This window comes from Pseudochaenichthys georgianus, chromosome 21, assembly GCF_902827115.2.
Source record: "Pseudochaenichthys georgianus chromosome 21, fPseGeo1.2, whole genome shotgun sequence".
Taxonomy (NCBI): domain Eukaryota; kingdom Metazoa; phylum Chordata; class Actinopteri; order Perciformes; family Channichthyidae; genus Pseudochaenichthys; species Pseudochaenichthys georgianus.
Window position 1 is genome coordinate 23,509,977 of NC_047523.1, and position 25,817 is coordinate 23,535,793.

The 25,817-nt window shown below is 39.8% G+C and overlaps 1 protein-coding gene across 1 annotated transcript; it reads left to right on the top strand.

Moving 5' to 3' along the window:
- Positions 1-5,810: 5,810 nt before the first annotated feature.
- On the top strand, positions 5,811-25,682 carry fign (fidgetin). The gene is made up of 3 exons (XM_034109300.1): positions 5,811-5,893; positions 6,708-6,742; positions 23,409-25,682. Exons 2-3 carry the CDS (start codon positions 6,718-6,720, stop codon positions 25,625-25,627), a joined length of 2,244 nt encoding a protein of 747 aa, XP_033965191.1. The 5' UTR covers positions 5,811-5,893; positions 6,708-6,717; the 3' UTR covers positions 25,628-25,682.
- Positions 25,683-25,817: the final 135 nt, after the last annotated feature.

A 25,817-nucleotide genomic window follows, 5' to 3' on the forward strand; every position in this document is an offset into this window, starting at 1 on the left:
GAGACATTAATTGAATGACCTTGGCATCAATGGTTTTAATAAGCGGATGTACTTCAATATAAAAAGCCTACAACTGGAGAAAATTGCGTTTTAGTGGTTATTTTAACAGCTAGATATTTGACCTTAGCTTGAATGCTGTTTATTATCGGCCAAAATGTTATTTTTTAAATTGTTGACTATAAAGTTGGAAGAAAAAATACTGGTGAAGGTGATTCATTTATGTATAACAAGAGTGTCTAAGGTTTAAGCAGGAATTCTATAACATTTCAGACAGAATGCTTGAAAATGTTAACCTGATTTCATCTGGGTCCTGTATACACTAAAATAAAGTGTTTCGAGGTACTGCATTGTCCTTCAGACACACGAGGAAAGGGAGACAAACTAGAGAAAACAGTCTAACCTGCGATTATTGGTGGTGAAAACCTGAACCCCCACTGAGGGCAGACACTGGCTGCTATGACAGATCCATCAAAGCAGCGGAGGCTGTCTCTCCTGATGCGGAGTCCGGCGTGGGCTCTGCCTGCTGCGGAGAGCTGAGGCCGGCTCTGCATCGTCCGCTGGCACCATGCCAAACTGGCCCTGCTACTATTGTCCTTCACCCTTACAAGCTCTGAGGCCTGCTATTCAATTAAGATACATGAACTGTGATTGTGATTGTGATGCATGTTTTAAATAGTTGAGTATAAGGAGCCTGGATTTAAATGAATGATCGTTGTCACTGAAGAGGCGCTTTAAAGTTTATTGTGACGAGGAGATAGCCAAGAGTCTTAAGCCGTTTTTGTCATGCTTTCTTGCAAACCATATGACACCGTGCTGTACAGTATGCCTTGCACCAGACTTTCGAACAGTCCCTGCATCATCTGGTGTATCTGTCACATCCACAATTACATTATTGCTGTTTCACTCAAACGAGCCACTGTGTCAAAGCTCTCAAAACCAAACAGATGGAGCTAGTTGGCAACAGAAGGCATGCAAATCATGGATCATTTGATTGGAGATCTTATTTAATTATTCAACCAAGTGGCCATCTTGGAGAAGACTCCATACAAGCTGCCTATTGTACAATATGTGTAAGCAACAACATTTAACTACAGTAATGATGAGTTTTACTGAGGGGATAAAAAGACGTTGTATTTGGAGTATATGAGTTATCTACACATTTAAGTCTCTCTGTTGCCTTTATATCAATTTTATGAACTAATTTGTTTTTGCCTTCAGTTTAACTTTGTAAAACATAATGCAACGATAATGAAGAGGACGGTAAAGTCTTAACAAGTGTGCATTCGGTCCTTGATGGCTGTATTGCATTTCATTTGGCGTTCTAACAAATTCACACAAGAGCAGTTGATAAACTATCTCTACAGACACATTCAGGTTTGATGCTGATTTAATGCGAGCCTTGTGAAACCGTGAATTGGAGAAACACATAATGGTAACAGGAGAGGCAGCTGTGACAATGAAACACAATTATAATCATGTGAAATGAGACCAAGGATTTCGAGTAGGGAAGTAAATTAAATGAAAATGTAGTGATGGCTGAAATAGTTTTCAGAAAAAAAACAAAATGAGCTGTATTTAACATTCAGGCACAATGCTGAAAAGTGACAATTGCTTATCTCCATGGAGATCAATAATGGCTGCAGGATCATTGTGTAAAGTGTCTGCAGGTTTAATGCAGATAGGATGTCATTATTATTTTCTTTCTCCTAATGACCATCATTATGCACGGACACTGATTGAATTCCATTTGTTACCTGCGTTTGAGCCTGAGTGGAATAATTACCATTTAAGTGTCTCCATTAAAATTCATGCACGGATGTTCATACTCAGACCTTCTTTTAAAAATAACTAAAAATGTTCTTTGAATACAAAATTCATCGGATGCAAAACGGCTCTGTTTTTAAGTCTAATTAAGTATTATTAAAGCATGTCTCTTTTAGTTTATTTTTTTAATGATGGAAAAAGAAAAGCAAGAAACGGTTGCTGCTCAGTTGCTATCAATGCAGCACACACTCTTAATATTTAATTAAAATGGATTTGCTGGTAAGTTTGATCAATATCCAGCACCCTGTCTAAATTGCTTTTTCAACCTCTTGTGTCACATACAAAATAAATATGTTTTAATAGTTACATACATATCAGCTTTTTCTCTACAGTATAAAGGGTCATTGTGCTGCCTTAAGATATCAGTAGTTGGTCTTTTCCTGCCTTTTTATTCTTACTTGGTGTGACTGCTACACACATGGATGCCAGCTAAGGATTGTGATTGCTTCTTCACTAAACAAACCCATCAGAGGTCTCTAGGCATGTTTGTTTATCCATTAGTGCATGAATTCAGCACCGACAACAACAGTTCACCTCTAGTTTACTGGTGGTCATTCTGTGTGTATAGTCGCCCAAGTGGAAGTAGCAATGTTTATGTCGCAGGTAAATAAGGCAGCCGCTTCACTAATACAGCCATCTCTCTGTAAATACACATCTGTGGCTGAACAGTGAGCAGTAGAGGAGAACGAAGAGGGGATTTGGCCACACCTAATCAATCACTGACAGATTACTGCTAAAGCCACTTCCATACACATTAAAGAGGGACAAATGTAGAATTGCAACTGAACAAGTTGTAGTTTTAAGCCAACAGTGGGACTTCCTGGTGATTTATCAAAGTCACTGTTGCTGAGCAGCATGCCTGTGTGATTGTAGTTCACAGCAGACAGAGCTGAGGCGCAGCATTGAAAGGACTGTTTATGCCCTCAGCTGGGGCACTGTCAGCCTTGTGGAATTTACTGTAAATCACATTGCTTTTATTGCAAGATTTAGTAGCTTATCCTCTGTGGGCTCTATTCACTCCAAGCTTGTCCCTATTAGGATTTCAGCCTGAGTCTATACAGGGACTTGGATACACATCTAGAAATAATGTGGGAAATCAAGCCTGTGATTTTCCATTATTTGCTCATCTTTCTCTCTATAATAGCTTGTGCTCTTTTGTAGTAAAATGGTTTTGTGGCTGTGACTAGACTGCCGTGTCGTAAGCCTCAGTCGGTGTATTATTTATATTCTAAGATCTCTACTCCTGGAGAGAATCTCTGCCTCTGATCGCTCAGAGATACAGAGCAGCAACTTGACACATTATGTTATTTACGGCATTATTTCATGAATAACCTCAAAATCGAATTTGGTTAACTTGGGTGATGATGGAAAATATGAAGACCGTTTAAGGAAAGGAAAGCATTACATTTCAGCACCAGTGGAAGCACTCAATATTTTTGTTATCTCTGTTAAATATTGATGCACCATGCTGTTATTATTTACAACAATCACTGTGAAGATGAGTCAATCATTTTACAAACCACTGATCGGGGGAATAAAATCTCCTTTTTTTTACATCAAGATGCATGCTCCTGTGAGGAAAAGCTTGATGCAGCTGCTTTCTCCAAAGTCAGTGTTTCATGGCAGAAACAATAAACGCCCAGCAACATCGCTGAAGTGATCACACATGACACAAGAGTCTGTAGGCAGAAGGTTAAAAAACAGGCGGTCACGTGCCATGTAAACCTCATTCCTGGGGAAATGAACAATTCAGTGTGTGTGTGCGTGTGTTCTACATTCATGTATATGGTTTGATTCTGTTACGTAATACTTTTAAACATACCCTGATGTTTGACAAAATGAAGAGTCATATACATTTTTTATTAGAGTATTTCATATTTTGACATTAAAAAAACAATATTTTATCTAAGAATTCTGATAAAAAAAATGGTCTTACCCCAAATCATAGCAACTGGCTAAGTTTTTATTTCCTTGAGGTTTTATCTGTGTCAAGGAGGATTCAAGTGTGATGGACATGCACTGTGATCCCTGTAGCTGTATGTGTGGGTGTCTGCATGATGTGTGTATTGACGTGCTGTAGCAAGAGTTCAGGGAGGCAGCTGAGCAAAATAATTTAGAATGTCCTGCCTGCTGACACAAGGACAAAGGCACAGACTGAACATGCCCATATGAGCAAGGAGACAATGGACGTGGCTACACCTGGAAATGCACTGCTGTTGTTTTCACCACGACCTCCACAGCACAGAGAGGTTTTCACAGGCTGTTCCTAGCATGGACACTCACTTCTGGTTTAGTCAGCTGCGTATTAACAGGACATGATGAGCACAAGGATCGTTTATGTAATTAGCTGCCGGGCAAATAAAATGTTATCAGGATCATCTTCTCTTTTTTTTGTTTAAATCTTTGAGAGCTTCAACATAATCTGTAATTGCTTTTGTCTCCTAATAGTTTTTTAAAGAAACTCTGCTAACAGGGACAGTAGCAATGATGATACTGGAGTGTAAGCTTAAACTGTCATTGTCCAGCAGCTCGATGGCCACTCCGTGTCCTGCCTTTTGGGTAGGATTTCTCCAAAGACCTCATGCAGTTGGAATTAGCATGGTGCAGTCAAGGGAGCAGTGAAGGCTGAATCAATGCATCACTCCTAGGGCCTTGGTTATGGATATGAGAGGGCATAATAGGACTTTTGGCGCTGATCCTCATATCATGTGTCTAACCAGTGTCTTTGTGCAATGCTTTCCCAAAGGAGAAGATCTCAACCTCCCCTTCCCTTTCAAGGCCATGAGGGTCTAGGGATAACACAGAAAGGTTGGAAATAACCTGGAAAAGTGTACGTCAATCTTTAAATGAAATAGCCTATACTATATTTTTGTATATAAACGTAGTTCTTTTCAAAGTGGTGAGCTTACTTGTTTGTATTATTTGATTTCTTGCTAAGAGAAATTCAGAAGATAGATACCACTTTTGCATTTTATGTGTGTTTGAAGCTACAGCTATAGCTGTTAGCTTAGCATATAGACTAAACGGTAAGCATAGTTGTATCTAAAGTCAACAAAATCGCATGCCAGTACCTCTAGCAAATAAAAAAAATTGGTACATCTCGTTTATATAATCAGAAAATACAAATATTTTGTAAGCTATAAAATTGTGATTTCCGAAAGACTAGGTGGAGGACCGTTTCTTAACCAGGGGCTGACTTTCTGAAGTCTCAATGTGAGGTTGCCAGGCAACCGGCATAGTCTTTTGTTTCTGTTTTTAAGCAAGCCAAATAACTGTGGCTTTATAGATAGTAGGAAGATATAAGGTATCGTTCTTTAACTCTTGGCAAGAGAATAAATACAAGTATGTTCTAGTCTTAAACTGTTGTTGCACTTTCTTTTGTTACCATGGAGAAATATGCATCTCTTATGACCCCTATGGTAAATGCAGTTCACTGCATCAACAGAGACAATACCGTAGCATATAGGCTATATAACTGGTTTAACAATAATGTAGTAAATACATTTTTGAAAGATCTCAAACAGAAGCAATTTCCGATAAGGCTGTCAAACACATTGAAATAAAGTATGTTTATAGATAGAAATGTTTCATAAATGTATTGGCCCTTATACAACCAAATATGCACCTCAGTTAGTGCCAAGTTGCTGCCAACAGTATATGCTATCAGCTACACAATATAGACAGAGGAGAGTCCCCATGTAGTGTTTGGCAGTAGTAGTGGTAGTAGACAGTGGGCTACAATTAAACTGTTAATACGTCAAATTGCCTAAATCAAAATGTTGCCATGATGCTAGTTGTGAAGTGCTGCTTATTTGGGCTGATTCCCTTTGAATGTGGCTCCTGCTCACAGATCATGCGCAGTGTGCAGCGTGCTGCCTTCAGTCAGCGAAGCAGCTGTCCAGGGTTTGGAATTCCAACATGGCAGAGGCTGTGGTCAGTCTTCCCCTCACTAACTTGGAATGGTTTCAAATCGCGAGCAGCCACGCTTAACCTCAGCGAGCCATTCATCTGCGCACTGCCCGGATCGATGGTACTATAAACCCTGACGCTGCCCTGGCACCTAACACAGGTAAGTCTCTCTCGTCCTGTCTATCAGCGATGTTGACAATTAAAAAGAGAAACGGAGCAGCCCTGCACGCGCAGACGCTCGCTGCGAGACACTGTGTCGCGCATCACAGATCTGCAGCGAGCGCAGTCATTCTGCACGAGCCAAGTGACTTGTCATCGCTTTAAAAAAGACGAAATGAGCGCTATGAAGTATACAGATCAGACCGAGTTTTCTATTATTGTTTTCCTCTCTTAGTTAAAGTAGATTGTTAAACACACGTCTGGATCCAGGCTCTTAAATAACTTTACTGCAAGGAGAAGTTTTTGCATGTCAGCCTGAATAAAACTTGCCGCGATAACCGCAGGCGGGAGCTTAATGGGTTGTCATTGCGCTCTTACTGGGACAACTGCTGGCAAGTAATCTATTTTAAAAGTAAAGGGAGGGGGGCATCACGCTGGTTTAGCCTCTTCCTCTAATAGGCGGCATGAAGAATGTGTGTTTTATGTCATGACCACAGTCTCTCTCATGCTTCCTATTCTCTCGTTCAACTCGCGCACGAAGTGACAGGCTCCTGCCGTGCCTGTGTGGCTCTCTGCGACTCTCCATCCAGCGCTGTTTTGATTTGTTTTAATATGTTGCTCGCATATACTCTTGCTCGTCTTAATTAAATACCTAAATGAATACCTACCGGAGGAGAGAACAAGGCACCGTGCGTTTTTTTAAACTTGTGAAATCCGATAGCTGAGGAGAAAGTGGCTGTAATGAGAAGCAACCTTTGGAATTCCTCCTCGTGAAAATTCCGTTTCTGCTGTTTTCCCCTCTCCCTTTGTTTTAGGCTTGAAGACATGATCACTAGCACCAGTATTTATGGTACGTTCATTTTGAAATTATCCACATTATTGTTGTTATATGTGTATTTGTTCAAAAGAGGCTGTTATTGCAGTATTCAATTTTTCTTTGTGCATGTTTGATGCATCTTCAAAAGTTTACTTCATTCAGTTTATAATAATACACGGGCATATTCCAGAGATAAGGGCACTTTATATGATTAATTTCATACAAGTGTCATTATCAATTATAGGCTCAGAGTATCTTGTAAAGGTTAACTAATTGTAATACATTTTAATGTGGTTTGTGTTACTGACATTCCTCGTCTACACTTTTGTTTTCATTGCTATGCTTTAATATGTTTGCATGCATAACTTTACATTAACATTTTGCATTAAAGACAATGTATTCAACTTATCTGTTTCAAATTAACATCAAGTAATTTTTGCAAGACATTATTTCTGCTTTATGTCAAAATGTAGGCATTAAATAAATACTTGCACTTAAAATATTTGTAATTGCTGTAGCATGCCATGCAATTCTAAATGTATTTTTTAATAGTAAGTATTACAGCTATTGAAATCACTGTTGTTCAAATTAACATTTTATAACAACACAATTGGCTTTATATTTATTATTTGGTGCACGTTGCATCACAAATACACTACATATTAAAATATCTATACTATTATAAATATGAAGGTTGATGGACAAAGAAGAGACACCTATAATGCAAAACTGGTTATGTTGACAATATTATGTTATAGGTAATTTGTCCAACCCTTGTCTTACAGGAAGAATCACTTTGTTTAAAGTTCAATTTAAGAAGCTGACATGTCGTTTTTTATTTATTTGTCACACAATATGACAATTCACTTATAAAACTACATCAAAATTGCTCGCAAGGTAATTCAAAGGCAGAGTCAGAAATAGCTCTTATGTTCCAGTGGAAATGGTGTGTGACATGCCAGTAAATGGATCTGAGCATGGACATAAAGTCAGATGAGTAACAAGTTGTGTGCTGTCTCTCTTTGGCAAACACTTTGTCCTAAGCGAACCTTTTCCACCTCCATAGAACAATTTACTTAATTGTGTTCACACATTTCATTTGCATGTTTTCCTTTGAGAGGAAATTAACATCATCACCAGTGAGCTGAAGTATGTTTTCATTCCTCTTCAAAATAACAGCATCCGTCACTCAGTGGGAAAAAAAATGTACATTACTACCACGTTCATTATCTCTAAGTGTTTGGTTGTAATGTGTTTTTCTAAAGTGGGTATTAAATGTGTTGGTAAGGTTTTTTTTCATATTTAGACCGCCTCCTATGAATCTGTGGAGGGTATTTTTTTATTACAAATGAACTATGGTTGTATTGCTCAGATATAGATACTAAGCTTGGTGGCAAATAGTTTGGAGCAATTATTAATAATTAAATGCATATCCACAAATTGCATTTACTTACATTCTCAATACCCTGTGCAGTCTTTTTAAATGTAATATGTGTCTTACAATAAATTGTAAGAGTGGGTTTATCTCAGAAAAAGAAACTGTTCTGTATTTATTGAACCACTCCCTTGGATCCTTCATTCTAAATATCTTAATTATTAAGAACAACCTGAGGATCTTTATCAGAGTTCAAACCCTGGAAGGGTTCCATGTCTGAGCTCCTGCAGCGTGTTAGGTGATTCTCGCAGGTCCTTATTTAACCCCAGCCACCTCCGGTGTGCATGGCAAAAAGCTGACAGCTCTGTTTATTCTGATAGGATAGCACTTACGATAGAATTCTGAGCTGCTGCTTGACGTGAATCTCTGAGCCGATTCGGACGACAGATGCTGACCCTCCTGTTTTTATCACCCTTTTGCCTGATTGTCACACATGTTTACACTTTTAAAAGTGACTGTCATGTCAAGAAGTTGTGTGGCATAAACTGCGCTAAATGATAACACACACTGATTTCCCAGGGACATAGACATAGAAATAGACTTATATTTAGTTGTCTCATAAAGACGGTGGAATTGAGTGCAGCCATAGTAATGTACACAATTCAGAAATGTCAAACCTATGTAAAAAATACTGCTTTAAAAGTTCATATGAATTGTTCTTATACTTAATTCATCACATTTATCAAATCAGGTTTCCAGAATTGTCAGTGTTTTTCTTGTGATTTTCTGACCGTTTTAACATGCAGTGTATTTGAAATCACAGTTGCGCCTAACAATGCAAACACAAACCAATCTTTAGCCTCTTATAACTATCTGTACTTTAATGTTGTCATGTGTCTGTGTGAAGCTTTTTCACCGATCTAAATGTCCTGTCTGTAATTTGAAGATAGTAGCACTATTAGTGATGGCTCAAATTGACAGCATTATTTTAACCATTAAAAGAGGGAAGCGGTATAAGTCGCTATTAAAGACACTTAATGTATGGTATATGTATTCAGTAATGTTAAAGCCAGGTCCTGAATACCTTGGGCTGCCTCTATGTAAACACCCTGGGATGTCTGTAAATGGATGAAATATTAATCTTTTCAGATGGATCTATTTGTCATTTACTACAAGAAATCCCACTCAGCCTCTTGACCATATTTTATGAGATCAGTGCAGGATTGTCATGTTTAAGCAAATATGTTAAGTGGTTTCTTTCCCGTTTTTCATATAAAAAGCCAGGGAGTCCCCAATGGATAAAGACGCTCGCAGTAGGGACTATTCAAGTATTCCTCCCTCCCTTCCTCTCCTTTCTTTCTCTCTCGTCTCCCTCTCTTGTATCCACATCTCTGTCGTTTCCTCCGTGGCAGCGTGCATGTTATCTCTGTGTGTTTCTCTCTACGCTGACAATTCTCGCAGTGATCTAAGTTGGACTGCATTAGAAAGTGAAGGCAGCTGTCTGTTGCTAGACTGAGGGACGTGTTTGCTCTACTGCAAAGATGAAGGACCACGAATCCTTGACATCTTCCCTTTCTCCTCCTCCTCCTCCTCGTCCTCCTCCTCCTACCATCTCATTTAGACACAGCGACTGTCTGCTCAGACTTGTTTTTTCTCCCTCTGAGTGACAGCATATGGCATAGACATTTTCTAAAATACATGCACCTACCATTGGCTGCTTGTACTTACCCTTCTTATGTGACCTATTCTACTAGATTATAAAACACTGGCTGCATTTATGGAACATAGTGTGGATATTTAGTCTTACTGTTTCACTGCTGCCCGCAATTCAAATCCCTCCATACATTTCTCTGGGTGTGTTGTAGCATGTATGTATTATTTAGATGTTTATATGTGCATCTTTGTATGTGATTGTGTGTATGCATGCACTGTATGTCTGTCTGTTTCTCTTTGTGCATGCTTTTTTTTGTTTAAATAACCAGTATAAGGGGGGACAAAGTGCCTCACTCTTATTTATTTTTCAAATAAACTAATTGTTATAGAATAATTCATGGTTTTATGATCTACACCATATGCACAATGTGCCTATAGAGCTAACTGAATGACTGATTATAAGAGAAACAAGTTCATAAGTCATGTAGCAACTCTCGTTTAGTCAGGCCTTTTATGCCAGACATTATTAACATGGATTATGGCATGTGTTGATTTAAATTCCTTGTTCTCCTCATTTCCAACACATCGAAACAGAGGCTTTGTTTCATCTCCTGCACATGAGGTGTCTGTGCACTCGTAAGGAGACGAGGCAGCTCTGCGTCTGTGGGGGATTGTCTATTCTAGCCACTCCCCAGGTGTACTAAACTAAGTTTAGCACTAAGGCTTTTAATCTGGACTTGTAGGAGATTCATGCATTCATAGATTTGCCTCTGTAATTATCATACCCCCAGTGGCAGCCAGAGAGACGTTTGCCTAAATCACTGATGTCCTCATTACACTGTTTACATTTTAATTAGACATGGTAAATTCTTGATTTTCTATTAGTGGACAAAAGGATTGGAGGTTCTCCTTTCTTAAATTCAGCAAAGATAGTCCAAGCCTAGAGTGTTGCATGCCTGTAAGTCTTGAAGCATTGTGTGCATCTCCCAAAAAAAATGATTTTCCACAGTGCCTGTCTTTTGAATGCAGTCTTCTTAACATCCCCTTAAAATGATTTATAATGTTTATTCACTGAGAGTGTCATTTGTGGTTTTGTGAACACAGTCTAAATGCATTGGCAATAGACAGCTCTAGGACGATGGTCTTACCATGTAATTGATCCATTGACATCTTAAGACATTATGACTGAATCTGCTTTCATAATTGCTAATTATGTCTTTAGATAAATGATGTATTGTTACTCGCAGTGAATATCCAACCCCCAAGGACTTTGATTAATAACAGAATCTACAATTCCATGACTTCTTTAAATCGCTGGCACTTTGAGCTGCCATTGTGTGCCTGAGTACTATTGCTTATCATTGAATAACCTTGGTGAAGAGGTGTTTTTGCCTGTCCTTCTTCCAAGGTGTTTTTTCTTTTATTGCATGCTGTTGGGGAGTTTCGTATTGTGAGAGAGCAGCAAGCCTTTCACAAGAGGATAAGAGAAAACTCAATATGTTGCGGTATTGAAATTCCTCTTGTGTTCTCACAAAACAGTGTCTGACTAATCTGGCAATCGAGGTCGCTATTCGAGCTGGAATGAAAACCCATGCAGCAAGAGAACCTATAAGTACTTTACACCACATCACATTTGTCAGATTCATGAACTGAGGGTTTGAAATGTAGTTTTCTTTTGACCTCAAACTCTCAAATGTGTCTTGATGCTGAACTGTCTTAATCAACATTACCCCTTAATTATGATAACACCAAGTGGAGCTGATCTGATTTAATTAAAAACATTTGGCTCACTCTAAATACAATTAGAGATCAATTATGTAACACTGAAATTAGAATTTTAATATTTAATTATTTATTTGATTTCTTCATTACTATAGCATTATAATTCATGTATTGAAATAGATGCTTTACTTAACTTTGATATTTATATTCAAGATCATGCAAGGATTTGCTTTGAATATAAACTGTAATCTTTTGACTGGTGTTCATTGTCCCATTCATTACATCCCATGCTAATTGTCTCAAATTGATATTTGAGGCAATTAGCTAAAGCGATGATCAGACGAGATGGGGGCTATCTGTGTTTTTTTGCTAAGGTCCCAGCAATTCATTATACCTCTGTGGAGATGGGGGGGGGGGCTGACAGGTTGGCATTTTGCCAAGTGCTGGCAGAGGGGGCCTTGAGTGCCGGGGACGGCAGAGGATGGGTTGAGGTCTGCCTGATGGCGTGGAGAGGAGGGGGATGAGCCGAGTGAAGGGAAGAGGGGAGAGAAGGTTGAGTATACGCTGCCATAAAGGTTTAAGGTGTCAGGCATGCGGCAATGCAGCGGGGGTCTGCAGTGTCACTGAGAGGTGACCACAGCAGCGTCCGAGCGACTGGATATCTGAGCCAGATGTTGTGTTTATAGTGCTTAAGTTATTACCTATGGTGCTGTGTTAGTTGACTGCATGAATCATTTCTTTTTCTTCAAGGTAGCTTTTATGAGATGGAGATAAACCTTTGATTTAGTAGGTTCTTAATCTGGATGTAGACATCATTAAATATGACACATTTATGATTGTTTTTGTCTTTTGATTACTTGTATTGTATGTAATGCATAATTTAAATTAATAAATATTTATTTTCACATAACAACTTGAGTTTCACTATTACGTTGTAAGTGAATAGTCACTCGAAGTCTTGGCATGTGGCCTATTTGACAGTCCCTCCTAGGGTCCACATGGAATTAGATTAATTTAAATCAGAAAGATAATAGTGAAAAAAAGGAGCACTGAAGACTTGAGCATACTCACAGAGCTTTATGAGGGCTGACACTTCTTTTGTGTTCATTATCAGGAAATCACCTCAGGGAGTCGTGTTGACTTTGCATTGTCTAAAATAGCTGTTACAGTGGATCGCCCCGAGCTCGCTCAATTCCACTTGAAGTATCTGGGGAGGCGAGGTGGAAATACCCAAGGTTTACAGAGAAAAACTAAACATAGTGTAAACTCCCACTTTAGCAAAGTAAATCAAGCCATGTTTCCAGTTATGCTTTCTAGGATATTGTTGGTACCAAACAAAGGCTGGGTTTCTGTTAAAGATATTCCAGAGTGCAATGTATTACTGCAGAAATAAGGGGCGGGAAGAATGACCTTAAGTTCTTAGCTGTTTTCTGCCAGCTCAAGTTGGCCACCGATTGTTTCTTTCCTATACGGTAAAAAAACTAAAGTATATTTTAATGTTGTATTTTCACCCATATTTAAAAAATCCATAAACACTATTTCATTGTTGGCATTAATTGGTGTGCACGAGGTTTATATCAGCATTTATATACTGGAAAGAACAATAGTAGATTCATTCACTTGGAGCGTGATGTTTCTGCAGTCCAACCCTGACTGCATCGTCTCTCCCACATCTTTAAATGGATCCCATGAGTCCTCAGCTCTGTGTTTCCATTATTCATTTCAAAACTTCCATGTAGCAAGGAAAGGCTAGAGGGGTGAAAAATAGTTTTGTGTATGAAAAAATTGATGTCGAGCAAAGTCACTGCTTTATGCAAAGTGTGCCATGCCTGGGGAGCATGTGAGCTGCCGTACTGTAGGAGGAGTGAAAGCTTGGGCGAGGGACGGACTGTATGTGTGTGTGTGTGTGTGTGTGTGTGTGTGTGTGTGTGTGTGTGTGTGTGTGTGTGTGTGTGTGTGTGTGTGTGTGTGTGTGTGTGTGTGTGTGTGTGTGTGTGTGTGTGTGTGTGTGTGTGTGTGTGTGTGTGTGTGTGTGTGTGTGTGTGTGTGTGTGTGTGTGTGTGTGCGCCTGCCTGTGTGTGTCTGCGAGTTCCTGTCAGTCTGTCAGTTAGGCCTAATGTGGCTCCCTAGAGGTACCTGGGGGAGACCCATCTAGCACCCAGTCAGCCTCTGCTGGCAGCCAAGTGGTGACAACGGGGTTCCCACAGAGAGAGGAAGTGTCATCGTATGTGTAAACTAGTGACAGATGACTGCAGACATGTGGCCTGTAGACACTGGGTCTGAAAGGAAAGAAGTTTTGCCTCTTCAACTTCCTTTCTCTCTTCCCACTTGAGACTTCAGAGAGTGAGCATGAGGCTCCACAACAGCAAGGAATACATTGACAACAAGTCAAAGATGTGAATAAAGAGGATGCAAATCATTTGGCATGAAAAGACACATGCTATGTGCAAAGGCTTTGTTTGCCTTTGAAAGGCTGCTGCAAGTTTTTAGTGTGCAGAGCTTCAGGCAACTCTTCTGGGTCACAGGCCATGTGGGTCAGTGTTACACTCCCTGCAGCCTCACTTCAACCCTCGGTCTGGAAATAGAACATGCAGCGTCACCCAGCCAGGAGGGAGGTAGATTCCAGACCTCAGTGGCCAGGGGCTGCACATGTGGAATCTGCTCGTGTATTTGACCCCAAATAAGAACGCTCCCAATAGGACGTTGTTATTTCATGCATACTCAAATGAGCAAGGCTGTACGAATTGCCTTGTACAAAGTGGACCAGTAGACTCTTCACTGTCGACTGTTCACAGTTCATCAAGGGAACTCGCGCTAGCCAGAGGCAGATTTATTTTTTAACAGTATGCACATAACCTGAAAAAGAGGCAACACATAACAAATAAACTGTGGAGTAGTTGTTTTTAATTACACATTTCAGCCAGCAGGCCGTTTGCCTATTGCCTAAGCATTTATTGTGATAGATGGAAAACTGGCACATAGAGCATTCGACCAGTGTTAGGAATCACGCAAGTTCTTTTGAAGACTGCATCCAAGCCTTGCAATAGAAGTGCATGGATCACTTCTGCTGTTAGGCATATATCTCATTTAAGACAATATATATATATAATACATTTATTTTAAGAAAACAAGTCTACATTGATTTTGCAGGGTATATAGCATTTGGGTTTTGGATATTGTGAAATCTGAAAAGGATGTAAATAGTATTTTAGTGGCTGGTTTTGGTTTGAATGTACACTTTAATGGCAATACATCAAATTAAGTTGCTGATATATGAGTTACTATTATAATACTAATTAACAAATTCCCTATATTTATATCTTAGTAGATTTTTTAGCAATGAATTATAGAAAGAAACACAAATCTATGTTTAAGCCAAGCCTGATGTTGCCTAAAATAATTATCTCAGCCACTTCCACACAGTGAGGCGTGCAGCTTATTAATTGAACACTGATATCTGTATCGCACTGAATAAAGTGGAATCAGTTCATCCTTACTAAATATTGTATCCGTTTTTGATAATGACGGTGGAAGTATGATTGCAGTGTTGACTATTATGCTAACATACGAGCATTTGTGAGTTGTGATATTGAACACCTCGCCCTATAGTGATCATTTGAGAGAAAGCTGCATGTCCAAGCGACACCTCCGGGTGCTGCTTCCTATCCAGGGAGGTAAAATCTATCAGCGCTGATGAGTTCGTGCTCCATCAAATATATCTGAGCCAAACTGTTTATTGTGAGCTCCAATAGTGCTATTGTGCTATTCTCTAGTCCAGTCCATGTGATGCAAAGAGCCAATTCACATTTGAGCAGTGGGTGACCCTGGGTTGTGTATATTGATGAGTGGGATTTGTTTCTTAATAGAATTGTGTCTAATTAATTAGTGTTTAATTGGTTGAGCCGGTTACATGCAAATGCTGCACAATGTAGAACAATCATTGCTTTAAACTGCGAATTGAGGTCTGCTTAATGAATTGTGGGAAATTGATTTGTTGTGCCCCTTTATTATAATTTCAGTTTTGCGTTGAAGATTTATTTCTTCGTATTTTACCTGAGGAAGGGATTTCAAACACCAGTCAGAAAGGTGTTAGTGAAGATATTACAAATTCCCACCTCTCAATTTCTATTAATTATCTAATTTGTTCTCAGCGATTGCTTTGTGCCACATGATCTGTTTTTTCTTTTCTTTATTTCATAGTCTATTTAGGAATACTCTAGATTAATTAGCATTTGCATGGCCCTTCTTGCTTTCTTTCCACATCTCTATCAAAGCCCTGAAGTCTTTGAAGGCTGCCACTCGCAGCAGCCTCACAGTGCTTTACACTTGTTTTCAATGAAAGCTGTCATTCAGAACCTCTGCCATGACACTTTGCAAACATGTTTTATTTTGTGTCTTTGTGGTTGGGGGAAGAAAAATATAGACTGCATTGCAGGTTTTTTAAAAGCATCTTTCAATGAATTCCTTGGCCTCCATAGCTTGCTATTGTCGAAAAAGAAATTATTATTATTGTCAATTTGCTGTATGCAATTTACATTGCCGTTTCACATATTTGTTATAACGTATACACACGCCTAAAGTCATGTCAATTGGATATGAAAATGTCATAATGAAGTGTGAATATGAGCCACGCCAACCAATTGTATAACACATGGAAGTCTGGCTACGGAAAATTCATATTTTAGGCTGCAAATGGGTGTTTGTCTTGGCTTTACTTTTTAAATAAAATCCCCAACCCAACATTTATTTTACTGTTTTATATGGAAACATATTCAACCAGAGGAGAGATATATGATCTCAAAGTATATAGAGTCTATGCTGCAACTTGTAGTAATCACTCACAATTACAACAATGAGAGAAACGTACCACATTAATAGGAAACACTTCAGGTCCACTCAGTATGTCTGGTTATCAGTCAACAGTTGATTTCTCTCTCTGCATATAATACTAAATAAATGCTGAATGCCGGCTTGATTGTACCCCGTACTTTGTATTAATAGATGCCTCAATCGGCATAATTCATGCTTTGATTCAGGTGCATGTATTATTTCTGTTGCAAAGATTTTGGTTTTAAAGTAATTCTCTTCAACAGATTTTGTTCATAATCAAAATATGAATTCTAATATTTAGCTTAGACACTGTAAACGTAAGCGTCACCATTTTAAAACTACAATAATAAAAATACATTTTGTCACACACATAAAGTGCAGAAATACAAATGTCCTAGTTAAACCTAACTTACTTTTAAAAGTGAATGCTGTTATTCGGCTCCATGGTGCTGCACTGACCATGCCACCTCAGCTCTCAGAAGCCATTGTTTGCCAGTGGGCGAACCAATCTCCTAGACCGCTCTCTCCTTGTAAAAGTTCCCCTTTATGGCTTCACTACTGCACTTCAGTAACTTTATTACAGTATAGCTGAGAGATTTCTATTTCATATTGACCTAAGATTGCTTCAGTTGTCTCATTTCACCTTTTGTCTGGCCTGTGTTGGAGAAGTGACCTTCTTTGAGACTTGCAGTCGATACCACAGAATGCTTCTGGATGCTTGGACGAAAAGCTGGCAGTGGTTACAGGCAAACATCCTTTTTCTGTTCACTTGGGCATTTTCAATTATAGTTCCATTTGAACTTTTAATCATTTTAATGTGTGGGAAACAATATGTAGAACGACAGATGGCCCCGGCTTACCTCAACAAGTGCATTTGCATTCATTTCTGTATAGCGGCGTGGAATCATTTTATCCTCATTAGAACAAATTAGACATTTTCTGGTATTTATTTCTTAGATGGACATATTGACCAAAGTGCTGTACATCAATAAATATATAAAAAAGCAGCATACATACATTTAGACAAAACCGATAGGACAAAAATAAACTATTATAAAAGCACGAGACAATAAAACCATCCTTCTAGCCACAGACTGAAAACCCTCATACATGATGTAAAAACATTTTAAAACACAACAAAATTGAAAATAGAAAACCCCAATTTAGAAACACAGACTGATACCTCTATACGTTAGTTCTTAGTTAGCTGCGATTGTTAAACAGAGAAGCAGTGCGTCTGTGAAACGTTGCAGTATTGCCAGTGGCTGTGAATTTTCAAAAAAAATGACTTTTACTTTCTGATTTGTATGTCAAGATCACACCGTGAAGAATGAGATTTTTTTACAATGCATTTTCCTTCCTGTGTTAGCCAGGTTAAGATGGCTGTAAAGTCTAATGGTTGGAAGTGTAATCGCAGTTGTGAATTGGACCAGTGAACAAGATAATCTGTTCATTTCTAATGGGGCTCAGCCTGTTGGTTTTTAAATCAGATGAGTGGCTTCTGGTCCCACCAAACCGCTGCCTCACAGTGGAAGTCAAGATGTGCTAAATGTGATACAATCCAGATTTGTTGCCCTAAACCCGCCTGAGCCTCTTTGATTGGAGTCTTCCTCAGGGTAACAGGACTTTGGGAAATAAAGATGTACTGAGTAGTTTTTGGTCAATGAGTGTTCATGTAGCAAGGTCACAATTTGCCTCTCTTCTCTTTTGAAGTGTGTAAGTGATCCCTTGAGAGGCAGGAAAGCCAAATTCATAGAGGCTCACAAAAACCACTGCCTCTACTGTACATGCGCTCTTACACAAGTTTCAGAAAGTGCTTGAATTCAACAACTGCGTTCTTTTAACAAGCCATTTGAGTATACATCAGTATTATGCACTACAGAACACTATAAAGCCTGTCTCCTATAATTGTCTTGGTTTTATTCAGTATACAAGTTGTACTTCTTGGCCTGAAGAGCCATGGTTTAATTAGCATCACTGAGACAGAGAAATCACAGCTCAGAGAATCTCTCAACTTCAAGATGTACTCTATTACATGTTCCCCTCAAGCCAATAGAGTTTATCATTAGCTCAGACCAAAAGCCCCTGGGATGTGAGAAATTCCAGGGTGTGTAAAATAATGCATTATGATATCAAAATTGAAGATTACAACATCTGTGTATATTCACTGAGAATCACTGTGAAGTGTGCTTATAGGGTGTGCATCTTTATGACAAGGACAATAGACGACTGGAAAGATGAGATACTACAGTTTGTGTTACAAGCTCACATGTAACATACAGAGATAAATTATAATGTATGTATAATTGTTGTGTCTTCTTTCATTTGAATACAGAGCATATGAAAAAGCAGTTGCAGATATACTTTCGTACTGTCAACAATTCCCAGGAAAAGACCAATAGCTTTAGTCCATCACACAATCCTCAGCAAGTCCTTTCTTTTTTTCTTCTTTTTTTTAGCGAGGCACTTAAATGTTTAACTTATATTCCTCTGACAGGATTAAAAAAAAAAATGTTGGGGACTTTTTTCAGTTGCAAATTATGCAACATTGTGCTGGTTGTTCCTTGCCGACTTTTGTCCTTACTCTTACACATCTCTTTAATAACAAAACATTTACACAGTACACTCATATACGCAACATATTTAAAAAGGCTACTTTAACAGTCATTTAAAATCCAAAGTGGGAATTTGTACAGTGAAATTATGAATTGATTTCAGAGTGGCATTTACATCTTCTCACTGCATTTCAGATGAATTTCTCAGATCATCAACTTCCCTTCGCAGGCAAACAGCTTTATTCTAGTACAAGCTCTTACAGCTGCTGTTAAAATAATTGGCCGCTCTGTAGAGTCATACATTGTTGGGAACTGACTGCAAGTTGGGGCCGTTTTTCTCAAACTTTTTTTATAAACACAAAACATCTTAAAATGCAAATTACATTTACTCTAGCTGCAGATCAAAGTATTATATTTAGGATGTATACTTTAATTCAGAGGGGAAACTACATATCATTGCATTGCCCTACTGGCAGTATGGCGTACAGTTTAGGCATCATAGGTAGGCACATGTTTAATGCTCTAGTAGCTTATTAACATTTGTGAGTATTGCATGACACTTCATTCACTACATGATTAATTACATTAATTAACAGATTAATTAGTCACAGAAGTCACTCTGTGGATATACTAAATCTAACCATATTTGTTTTAAAAAAAACGTTTTAATCCGAATAATTTTTTAGATAATAATTACAAGTGTGTCTGTCTAACTCACGTTGCTATGTGTACGATCCTTATTCTTATTCTGATTACAAAGAGAGGAAACAAAGTTGTCTGCCTGCCTGACAGGTCAACTACAATTAACTGTAAGTGCAGACGTTACCAGTAATGTTCCACCTTTTGTATTCGGATTATATGAAATAGACTAAGATTGGTGCACTTTGATAGTGTGGGGACATGTAGTAATTTGCTGCCATTGGTGGTCATGCTGTGAAATGTAGTGCAGTAGCCCTGGAAAAGACAGTGACTGAAGAAAGCATATCTTTTCGAAATGAGGGGTTAAATGGCACCCTGCCGTCTAAAGATTGGAATTACTGCCACATGGAGATCTAAATTGAGTTTAAACAGTCTTAACTTGATATGTGAGATGAATGAGACTCTGTAGCTGTACCGATTACTGCTTCACATTGTATTAGAGTGTTTTGCCCCACCCCTACTTAGAATATCTCCAGTGAATTTGAATATGAATATGAGCTTGTTTTTATTTATAAACGTAATTACTATCTGTCTGCAATATTTGCACGCTTGTCAAGTAGAGTGGTTTGTGTGTGCAGAATAAAAGCAAAAGCTCCCATAATTATGTTTACGTCCAGCGATGAAAATCCCAGGGTTGTAATGATCAGTCATTATAAATACTTTTTGGCATGTCTACTGCCTCAGCTGGGACTATTGTGTGGTGTGAAGTGCAGAGTTTGTGCAGCTTAATTATGACATTGTACATGACTAAATGTACCAGTCTGCTTTAGCTGTGCAAAACACTTCCAGTGCATAATCACGCTCAAGTCTGACTTTAAAGAGCTCATTACAGTTAGTTTTCTAAAGAGCGGCTTATTAAACACAGTTACCTAATAAGCATCTTTGGTGGTGCAAATTGGTAAAAATGGTAATGAGTCTGATTAGGCCACGTTTCAATTACGACAGCTTTCACTTCCCTCCCCCCTCTCTCCCTATACCCTCCCACCTTTCACTCCCCCAATCTAAGAAAAGGAAGGAAAGTCCAGCTCTTTATTCTCTCTCTCTCTCTCTCTCTCTCTCTCTCTCTCTGTCTCACATACTGTTCACTCACACTCACTGAGAAAGAGGAAAGGAAAACCGCTCTGCCACCTCTGTGCTTCCTTTCAGCAGAACAGTAATGAATAGAGAATTGTGCAAGCGGTGGTCCAATTTACACACTGGGAAATTGGATGGACAGAGTGGAGGCCCACTCTTGTTTGCTTAAAAACAGCCTGGGCTATCAGATGAATAGTTCCCTAAAAGGTCAGCATCTCTGTTTCATCAGGGATGATCATTGAACCACACATTAAACACCATGGCGTAGTTTAACGCCATTGCATCACATGGCATGTTGGCTCAGCCTGCTCTTTTTTATATTCAATAAGATCATCTATAGAAGTGTATAACATAAATTGTAATATCAAATAAATTATGATTAAATAACAAATGTCTGTTTTTTCAAATTCAGCAGTATTTAGTTGAGTCAACATGAAGATAGAAACAGATAACTGATGAAACATTATTTTCTTATATTACCATCATTGTAATTGTCCCTAGAGGATTACTCAGATCTATACATTGATACACACAATGGTCCAACAAAGGCAGGATTTCTTGGTGGCTGATCAGTGGAATTCGAGCTGGAGCCCCCGAGGCTATCTGAAAACATTCCACTAATGGAGCGCTCTGTAATTATACCATTTCAAAGAAAGACAAAGGAACCTGTGGATGTTGTATCTGAATTTTCAGGCAGGTGGAATAAAGGACAACCGTTTTACCGTAATGCCAAAGTACGAGATCATTATGCTAATGCCTGCTTGTGAGTGCACATGGGTACATTTATGTCGATTTATGTGTTAGTGTTTATGTGCCTACTTGGAAGTGGATGCATTTACTATCTACTCCGTAACCTTTGTCTAAATCAAAACATTTGAAATCTGATTTTTGTTAGCATGCGTCCCATATTTCTCATAAGAGAAACCTGGTTGATTCATTGACACAAATGTTGGTGATGTTGTTGCTAATATTGTGTTGTGCTACAATTATTTTGGTAATTAACATAGTGAAAAGTGTGTTGTTGTTAATGTTTTATTTGTCTGTAGGTGTAGTGTTTTATTAATAAAACATACCTTTTTGCCTGTCGAAAAGAAAAAAACATGTTCTCCATACATCCAAATGTCAAGATTGCATTACTTTCTGTAGAATATAAATCTTTCCCAGTTATTTCTTTAGCAGTGCTCTGTATTTAGATAATCGTCTTCCATTTTGTAAAATACCTGAAAAGATCTCAAGTACACTTTGCAAGTAGCACTCCTTTGATTGTCCAAAGTGGCACATTATCGGGATTAGCAGTAATAGAAGAATCACACTCAATAAGCTGTTTGCAATTTTGTTATTGATTAATTGTGACTTGAGTGTTAATGTACTCTACTGAATGATTTTACAAAAACCATTACCCTGATACTTCCACTGCGGTGTCAGTAAATGCTGTGAATGGATGAGATTTTGTTGGCAGACAACTCAGCGCTACTTGCTCCTGCCCAAATACAGTTTTTTATTGTTGGGAGGGGAACACTTTTCTCTGCAACAACATGGCAAAAAATGTCAAATTCAACATGTTAATTGGGGGGTAGTTAAATGCAGTGATAATAAGAGGGACATAGGGATAAAAGACTATCTTCTAATTCACTTCACATTCTGTTGCAGCACAGTATGGGTAATATACACGTTTGTCTGTTCGGGCTTTTTGCCTCTGGCTTTTTTTTCTTAATCATTAGCTTGGATGGTTGACAACCATGTGAGACATAGCATGGATCTCTTTGACTAAAACCTTGTAAATTAACGCAATTAGTGCAGCATCATCCTGCTAATTAGCTCCTGGTGTCTAGTGTGGCGGTGGGCAAATAGCTTGGAGGGAGTCAGAAGGGAATCCGCAAACACTGCGTTTGTAATCTGCCTCTGGACAGTGGCTGTTTGTTGCCTACATCCTGTGATATGGACTTAACCTACTGAAGTACAAACTGATTAGCAAAAGCAGGGAGCATTACAACGGGCATTGAACGTTTTGTTCAATATGTCTCCTTTCATATCTGCTTGTAGGTTATGGTCGGATTAGTGTCGATGTATTATTTGAGTTGTAACCTCTTTAATAGTCTACATTCTTTGGGGCTATCCTCTGATAATCCTAAACAGAGCAAAAGACGACAGCATGTTTAAAAACTTGAATTTGCATATTGACTTTAGGATTTAACTCGATTATTTATGTCATTCAAACCCTCAAGGCCATATAGAGTTACTGAGAGATGCTGCAGAGGAAAAGACAAGTGAAGCATGTTTTTTTCTCCTCTCCCTCGCTCTGTGGACTAGGAAGCAGTGGGCAGGCTGAATGTGGATGTAATTCATGCTGGGCTGAGGGGTTTGTGTGATGAAAGCAACAGAGCGCTGCCAAGAAAGATTGCTTTGCAGCTCTCCTCCAAGTAGATTTGAAACTGTCTCAGAATGCCTCAGATGAGAGTTGGATTATAGACTGACCCGCAATGTCTGTGTCATTCTGCTCTGCGTTGGGTGGATTATAGCACGCTAACCAGGTGTTAGATCCTATACCCTCATACTGACCAGATGTGTGTTTTGTTAACGTTGTATTTTTGTCATGTGGGAGACATTTGGACATTTGATTGAAAAGATAACTGCCTGATTTCCAACCATTTACCACCTAAACAATCTATAAAAATGAATGCATTATGGATGATTATTATCGGACATTTAAAAAATATGAAAATATTACATTGATTATTACCATGATTTAATGCGTACTTTGATATTTGTCTCCCTTATATTGAATATCTAGGTCTAAAGATGCAGTGGACCCCAGAGCACACACAATGGGCAGAACAACACTTTGACATCTCATCCACTACCCGCTCTCCAGCACACAAAGTAGAGGCCTACCGGGGGCACTTACAGCGAACATACCAGTATGCGTGGGCAAACGATGACATCTCTGCACTGACTGCTTCCAATCTGCTTAAGAAATATGCAGAGAAGTACTCTGGGATCCTAGAGAGCCCAAATGAGAGAGGCCTGCTGTGTTCCTACTCTGATAGCACCACTGGACTCATGAATGGAAGAAAGTCAGAGAATGATTCCTGGCAGGAGGGGATTTACCCAATGAACTGTGCTCCAGATGTTATATCTGTGAGCAAAGCTGGAATGACAGCTGCCCTGCCCCCTACAGATGTGTCGGCTAGCATAGGCAGCTCCCCAGGGGTGGCCAGCAGCTTGTCTGAGCCCAGCTACTCCAGCAGTAACTGTGGGAGCCACACAGCCACTACTCTCCACTCGGGCCTCCCCTCTCAGGAATATACTGCCAGCTACAACGGCTCTTACCTGCATTCAAGCTACAGCGGCCAGAGTACCCCGGCTCTGCCCTCCCCCCACCCCTCTCCTTTGCACAGTGTTGGGCTCTTACAACCACCGCCCCCACCGCCTCCCCCTGCCTTAGTGCCGAGCTACAACGCCGGGTCTCCCAACTACAATTATCCTCCAACAGGGTATCCTTCTCAGACTGCAGTTGGCCCTGGTTACAGCCCTGGGGGCGCACCCCCCCCTTCTGTGTATCTGCCGTCCGGTATTGCAGCTCCGACACCAATTCCTCCCTCCACACTGCCCGGCTACACCTACCAGTCCCATAATCATACACCAATTGCACCTACACCGTTAAATGGCAGCACATCAAGCTCATTAAAAAGAAAAGCTTTCTACATGAGTGGACATGGAGATATGGACTCTAGCTATGGTAATTTCAACTACAACCAACAGCGCTCTTCACATAGTCCAATGTATAGAACAATAGACAGTGACTCAAACAGGGGCAATGGCTTTGACAGAAATGGAGAGGCATCATCTTTAGCTTTTAAGCCCACCAAACAGCCAATGTCTTCTGATCATCAAAGGACATTTATTTTACACTCTGGCAGAGCACTATCGCCTCCAAACTATGGATCAACCAAAAGCTCTGTGGGTGATCTGAGGACTGGTGAACCCTACAGCAAGTTTGGATCCCCCATCATGAGCGAGCAAACTGAAGAGCACAGACAGCACCTCTCTCACTCACTAACAGGGCCTGACATTGGTACGGCTACCTCGTCCATCCATGCTGCAGAGGAACAATTGAAGAACAGTGACTCCAGCCTGGTGGAGATGGTGACCACAGAAATCCTTCAGCAGGGCCCTCCAGTGGACTGGAGCGACATCGCGGGTCTGGATATGGCCAAAGCAGCCATCAAAGAGGAGATACTGTGGCCCATTTTACGGCCAGATATGTTTAGTGGACTTGCCACATTACCTCGGAGCCTCCTTTTATTCGGACCTCAGGGAACTGGTAGAACGCTGATGGCCCACTGCATGGCAACACAACTGGGGGCGGCCTTCTTGCAACTTAGCGGTTCTGCTCTGGTTACCAAGTGGCTCGGGGAAGGGGAAAAGATCATCCAAGCTTCTTTCCTCGTGGCCCGGTGTCGCCAGCCATCGGTGGTGTTCATCAGAGAGGTGGACCTGCTGCTATCAGCTCAGGTCAGTGAGGATAGCCCAGTGAATCGCCTCAAGGCTGAGCTCCTCATGCAGCTTGACAGTATTCTGACCTCTGCTGAGGACCATGTCCTCGTGGTTTGCTCCACCAATAAGCCTGAAGAGATCCCCGAGTCCCTACGGAGGTACTTTGCCAAGCGACTGCTCATCCCCTTGCCTGATGGGACAGCACGACACCAGATAATCAGCCAACTGCTCTCACAGCACAACTACTGTCTTAGTGATAAAGAGATGTCACTACTGGTTCAGAGGACAGAGGGCTTTTCCGGACTGGATGTGGCTCAGCTGTGTCAGGAGGCTGTGGTAGGTCCTCTCCACGGCATTCCTGGTACTGATTTGTCAACCCTTCACCCAGCTCAGATGAGACCAGTCTCCTACCAAGACTTTGACAGTGTGTTTTGCAAATTCCAGCCCAGCATATCACAAAAGGAACTTGACATGTACACTGAGTGGAATAAAATGTTTGGTTGTAGTCAATGAAAGAGACTAATTGAATATATTTCTCAGTAGTTGGCCTTCAGTGATCAAGCAAAAATAACAAACAGTGGTGACATGAATATACTGTATAGGGCAAATGGATGTCCTTGGTGTTACACAAAAGCTAACAGCCTGGACACAACACATTGGTAAATGCTAATTGAATTATTTATATGGCTGATGCCATTGTGCT

Bases quoted from the DNA above. Each gene is read 5' to 3' on its own strand.
- fign (XM_034109300.1), top strand. From the start codon at position 6,718: ATGATCACTAGCACCAGTATTTATG. The intron at 6,743-23,408 runs GTACGTTCATTT...TTGAATATCTAG, and splicing joins CACTAGCACCAGTATTTATG to GTCTAAAGATGCAGTGGACC.